The 6324-nt window shown below is 50.8% G+C and overlaps 1 protein-coding gene across 2 annotated transcripts in view; it reads left to right on the forward strand.

Moving 5' to 3' along the window:
• The window catches only part of HNF4A (hepatocyte nuclear factor 4 alpha), a 32693-nt gene extending 26785 nt beyond the window's left edge, over positions 1-5908 (forward strand). Inside the window, exons 7-12 of one of the 2 annotated variants that reach the window (XM_030533221.1) lie at positions 205-360; positions 2326-2562; positions 3725-3860; positions 4529-4533; positions 4768-4776; positions 5751-5908. In XM_030533221.1, coding sequence (XP_030389081.1) covers positions 205-360; positions 2326-2562; positions 3725-3860; positions 4529-4533; positions 4768-4776; positions 5751-5908 — 701 coding nt within the window. The remainder of the gene's footprint in view (positions 1-204; positions 361-2325; positions 2563-3724; positions 3861-4528; positions 4534-4767; positions 4777-5750) is intronic. The other variant, XM_030533220.1, reaches the window with a different exon arrangement.
• The last annotated feature ends 416 nt before the right edge of the window (positions 5909-6324 follow it).

The raw sequence follows: 6324 nt of genomic DNA on the forward strand, positions 1-6324 counted from the left end.
GTCCCACTTACACTCAGACCCACATACCACACTTAATTCCAGCCTTGGTCATGTGGGGTGAGGAGTGAATGTGTGAAGCCTTGGTCAGCATTGTAAGGCTTGGTGGATGTAATAAAGTCTGAGGCGCTCAGGTGCCTCCTTGTTGCTGGTTTGATCACGAGCAACAGAGAAAGCTCCTGATATAGTTCTATTGTGTTCCTAAAGGAAATGACCACATAATCCCACGGAACTGTCCTGAGCTGGTGGAGGTGATCCGTGTGGCCATCCGAATCCTTGATGAGCTGGTCCTGCCATTCCAGGAGCTGCAGATTGATGACAATGAATATGCCTGCTTGAAAGCCATCATCTTTTTTGACCCAGGTAGGCCCAAATCTTCAACAATTAATCATCAAAAAAGATCTCCTCTTACAAAACCCAGAATAGCAACCACACAAGAGCTTCGCCCTGCTCTCACGCTAGCCAGTGCCCCAGCAATTTGGTGCAGTGTCGGTGGGATGTACCTGGTTTTCTCAAGGTGGTTTGTCCCGTGCTTTCAGAGCCCTTTCAAGTCTCCAAATCCCTTCTGGGACCCTGTGTCTCCTTGCACAGTGCTGGCATTTGGGTACAGCGAGATAGTGCTGGGCCTATTATGATAGAGGAATTTGACCCCCTGGATAAAGTTAAAAAGACAGCAACCCTGGCAGGCAAGACAATAGGATTGTTACTAGCAGAGCTTGGAGCTCTAGGAAGGTGCTGGTTCCACAGTGTTCCTGTGGGATCAATGGCCACACTTCATGCTCATGTACCACAGCAATCCCAATGGAACTGGGGTTGAGCTAATGTCATCCCCCACCTGGACCCCACGTGTCAGGGTCAGCGGATGAGGGGGTGGGGGCTGGGAATGCGATGGGATTCCTGAGGAATTCTGAAAGGGCAGAACTATGGATCCATGATGAGGCAATGGCTGAACCATCAGTTTAGGAGACAGATTCTCATAGTCAAGCTGGACGGGCATATCAAGTGGGGTCCCATAAGGTTCAGTTCTGGGTCCAGTTCTGTTCAATATCTTCATCAATGATTTAGATAATGACATAGAGAGTACACTTATAAAGTTTGCAGATGATACCAAGCTGGGAGGGGTTGCAAAAGCTTTGGAGGATAGGATTATAATTCAAAATTATCTAGACAAACTGGAGAAATGGTCTGAAGTAACCAGGATGAAATTCAATAAGGACAAATGCATAGTTCTCCTCTTAGGAAGGAACAATCAGTTTTACCCATACAAAAGGGGAAATGACTGCCTAGGAAGGAGAACTGCAGAAAGTGATCTGGGGATCATAGTGGATCACAAGCTAAATATGAGTCAACTGTGTAACTGGAGTATTGTGTCCAGTTCTGGATGCCGCTTTTCAGGAAAGATGTGGACAGATTGGAGAAAGGTCAGAGAGGAGCAACAAAAATGATGAAAGGTCTAGAAAACATGACCTTTGAGGGAAGATTGAAAAAAATTGGGTTTGTTTAATCTGGAGAAGAGAAGACTGAGAGGGGATGTAAAAATGGTTTTCAAGTACATAAATGGTTGTTACAAAGAAGAGAGAGAAAAATTAGTGGTTAAGCACTGGAATAAATAGCCTAGGGAGGTTGTGGAATCACCATCGTTGGAGATTTTTAAGAGCAGGTTAGACAAACACTTGTCAGGGAGGGTCTAGATAATACTTAGGCCTGCTGTGAATGCAGAGGACTGGACTAGATGACCTCTCGAGGTCCCTTCCAGTCCTATGATTCTCTAGGATGGTATGGTCACTTTGCGCTGCTCAGGTGGCGCAAAGGGACTAGATCCTGCCCTTAAATAGTCAGCAGAGAATTTCCCTTGTGGAAGGGACCTCTCTTTTCACCTAAACCTGGAGAATGGGGCTCCTGTGCCAGTCCACCCTCTCCTCATTCATGGCGGGAGCGTGCCAGGTGAGGAAGGAGATATGTCAAAGCAGGCCTGGGGGTAGACCTGTGCTACACTGAGCATCTGCTGCTGATAGCTGCATTAGGGACCTTACACTAGTGGTGTTAGTTAGCACAGTCCTTAGGCAGTGCCAGAGGATGCTGGGGAAGGTTGGTGCAGAACAATGGAGGCATAACTGGCTTACTGATGGCTCCCACCTCTGTGCCAAGCCAAGTTTGGATGCAGGGAAGAACTCAGCCCTAGAAAAAAGAACCACAAATGTCTATAAAACCAGATTGCAGGGAGCCAGAGAGACTGCCTGGGCCAGGCTGAGCCCACAGCTCATGGCACTGGAGAGGGTCTCTCCCTTGGGAAACAGCCCTCCATTTTTGTTTCATGATTTGTTTCAGACGCAAAAGGGCTGAGTGACCCCACCAAGATCAAGCGGATGCGGTACCAGGTGCAGGTCAGCCTGGAGGATTATATCAACGACCGGCAGTATGACTCACGGGGCCGCTTTGGCGAGCTGCTGCTCCTGCTGCCCACCCTGCAGAGCATTACCTGGCAGATGATTGAGCAGATTCAGTTTGTGAAACTCTTTGGCATGGCCAAGATTGACAACCTGCTGCAGGAGATGCTGCTAGGGGGTGAGTATCTGTGCTCAGCCTCTGCAACCCTAATCCTCAGCACAACCCCATCACCCTCTCATCACAGGGAGGGAAAGAGCCAGGATCAGAATGGGGAGTGTCCTTGATTCCCAGTCCTGTGCTCAGACCTCCTGATGCAGGGAGCTGAGCACATCAACCCAAGTAGATCATCTATCTTCATTCAGAAGCTGCAGCTTGTGTGAAACGTAATTCTGTCCCCCCTGCAGCTTGCATCGTGTTTCATGTACTTCATGCTGAGTAATAACAGGAGACCACTCCATTCTTATTAAATAAAACTGGCTGTTTATGTCATACGTACTGACTCCATGGGTGCTCCATGGGTAAAATAGGGTAGGAAGAGGCAAGGTGAGGTGGAGCCTTGGGGGAAGGGGTGTAGTGGTGGCAGGGCCTGGGGCAGAGTGGGGATTGATCACCCCCAGGGAAACCAGAAAGTCGGCCCTCTGGTTTATGCAACTATTTACAGAGCTTCACGTTAGCATTCCTAGCCATGAGCACACAGACTGACTTCCCTGTGCCTCCTCCAAACCCTTCCCTCCTGCAACCTGTGCTCCGCCTCCTCCCAAGTTCCATGCAGGTTGCTACATATAGCGAAGGTGCTGCTTCCCAGCAGGAGCAGCTGCTGAAGGGATGACAAGCTGCCCCTCTGTCCTTACATCATCTCTGTGCACATTCAGAGGATGCATCTCCCAAAAGACAGAGTCAGCTACTTACCCAAGTCCTGTTTCCCCTAGGAGATTCATGGGAACAAGACATGCACTAAAGGGCAATGGAAAGGTTTGGTAAAGCATGGCCCAGCTTTACCACTAGCTGCTGAAAGCTCAGATAACCTCATGTGATGTATGTAGTGGAGCAGCAGTTTCCCCTGTGTGGCTCCTGCACATAGATCGTCCCCTGAAACCCACGAGGAGAGGAGAGTGACACTGCCACAGCCGGTGTTGCTGTGGCAGAGGCAGAGCAGCACTGAGGTGTAGTCTCAGTAGAAGACAGGGAGAGAGTGTGTTCTGATCATTTGCACAATAGTGCACCTGGAATTACTGGTCTGGCTGTGAACATTTGGCCCTCTGGGTCTATACTCTTTTAGACTGTCTAGTGCTTTCCCCTTCTGTCCTGCTCACCATTACTGACACTGAAATGGTTCTAGGCTCATCAAGTGAAACACCTCATGCTCACCACCCTCTGCACCCGCATCTGATCCAGGAGAATCTGGGGACGAACGTCATAGTAGCGAACACGATGCCTGCTCAGATGCACAATGGGCAGATGTGTAAGTATCCCTAGTAGGACTGACAGCTGCCAAAACAGACCTTGTTTGTTTAGAATAAAGCTAAATGAAATGAGTAAGAATCAGGCTGGCATTCCAGTGACATCTCTGAGCCTCAAAGGCCGCCTCAGTAGTGGCATATTCTACACTGCAAAGCCACAGTGATGCGAGATGGGTATTATGATGCTAGAAATTCCTTTGCAAAAAGGACAGACAGACACACAAGGTGGCGGGGAGGTTAGAGTAGATTAGATTGAATACATGATTCAACTGAATGCTCCCTAGCAGATGATAGTTTTTACAGTAGCTCTAATTTGGGGACTAATGCTCCAATCCAATGCATGACTCCTGAGTGCTGATTTGATCAGGCCCCTAAAGACTAGCCTGGTATCTCTGGGGGAAAACCAGTAAAACTTTTGTTAATGTTTTCCCTGTCTTGGCCTCCCCATTGTCCTTCTGTCCAAAGAACCCAGCATGAGGGGGTTGAACACTAGGGTATCATGCTTGGCAACAGCACAAAGCTAGATCTCGGAGATGACATTCAAACGCAACCTACCAGTAGGGTTGCCAACTGTCGAATGGCACAAACCCAAACACTCTTGCCCTGCCCTCTGAACCACCCTTTCCCCAAGGCCCCACCCTTGCCATGCCCCTTCTCTGAGGCTCCACCCTCACTCACTCCAGCCCCTGTGCCTCTGTCACTCCCTCTCCCCCACCCTCATTCACTTTCACTGGACTGGGGCAGGAGGTTGAGATGCAGGAGGGGGTGCGAGCTCTGAGCTGGGGGGTGGGGCCAAGGGTTTAGGAGTGTAGGAGGTGGCTCTGGGATGAGCCTGGGGCAGGGGGTTGGGATGCAGGGGCTCTGGGAGACAGTTTGGTTGCGGGAGGGGGTGCAGGGCTGGGAGGGAGTTTGGGTGCAGGAGGGGGTGAGGGTTTGGATTCTGGGAGGGAGTTTGGGTGTGGGAGGGGGTGCAGGCTCTAGGAGGGAGTTTGGGTGCAGGTGGGGGTGTGAGGTCAGGCTCTGGGAGGGAGTTTGGGTGCAGGAGGGGGTGTGAGGTCAGGCTCTGGGAGGGAGTTTGGGTGCAGACTCTGGGCTGGAGCAGGGGGTTGGGGTGCGGGAGAGGGTGCAGGGTGCAGGCTCTAAGCTGGGGCAGGGGATTGGGGTGAAGAAGGAGGCCAGAGGGTTGGCACTAACCTCAGGCAACTTCCGAAAGCTACTGGCACATCCATCCAACAGCAGCTTCTAGGTGGGGAGGCCAGAGGGTCTCCACACCCTGCCCCTGCCTGCAGGCACCACCCCTGCAGCTCCCATTGGCCAATGGGAGCTGTGGAGTAAGTGCTCGGGGCAGGGGCAGCATGCAGAGACCCAGGAGCTACAGGGACAGTGCCAACCACTTCCAGGAGTGGCATAGGACCAGGGCAGGCAGGGAGCCTGCCTTAGCCCCGCTGCTGTGCCGGATCTTTAAACACCTAAAATCTCCCAGTTTGGCTGCAGTAGCCTCCAGGAGATAGAGCGTGATTCCAGGAGACTCCCGGTGAAACGGGGAGGGTTGGCAACCCTACCTACAGGTGAATCTTCAGTGCAGAGTAAAAAGCAGGCACAGAACCCCTGACCCTGTGCTTCTTGCTGTGGACTCCCCCAGCGTCTCTAGTGGCTGTCTGCACTGGAGACTGTACTGCAGCCTAAGTAGCAGCATGTGCACAGCCCACTGGAAACCATGTTTTCACTGAAGAGCAATTGGCCTCTCTGTAACCGTTGTGCCAGGGCTAGAAGGATCCAACCATATCTGGATCCTTAGCCCTTCCCCAAACTCTGGATTATATGGAATTGGGATCCAGATCTGAATGTTGCCTCTTGAGTTCTGGTAGTCCTGTAGCATCTGCTCCTTCTGCCTTTGTAACATAGTGTTTCTTTCTGCAGCCACTCCGGAAACTCCACAGCCTTCTCCCCCTGCAGGCTCAGGATCTGAGCAATACAAGCTACTCCCTGGGGCCATCGCTACTGTAGCAAAACAGCCAGCCTCAATCTCACAACCCACCATCACAAAACAAGAAGTCATCTAGCATCTCCTAGAGGAAAACCAGCCTGTTTTAGAAAGACTGTGCAGGGGAAAACAGACTGACTGTCCCAGTGAAGATGGACACTATCGGTGGATTCACAGGCACAAACGCATCGGCTTGTTTATTGGAATACAGCAAAAGGCTGTCTTTGTGCAGCTAGAGAGAGCATGTGCCATGGTCCAGCTGAGAGTTACATATCTGGGAGTTAAACTGTAGTGAAATCATTAGTCCTAATACGAAGGGCCAGAACTGAAACTCGTGCCTGCTGGTGACTCTTTTGAGATTTGCATTGACTGGCTGTGAGGTTGCATCTGACCATTTCTTTATTGCCTTGAAGTGGGTTCAAAGCAAACCAGACACTACTGGAAAAAAGGACTTGTCCCATAAAGACACTGCATTTGAAGGAAGGGCGGAGATGT

This window comes from Gopherus evgoodei, chromosome 14, assembly GCF_007399415.2.
Source record: "Gopherus evgoodei ecotype Sinaloan lineage chromosome 14, rGopEvg1_v1.p, whole genome shotgun sequence".
Taxonomy (NCBI): Eukaryota; Metazoa; Chordata; order Testudines; family Testudinidae; genus Gopherus; species Gopherus evgoodei.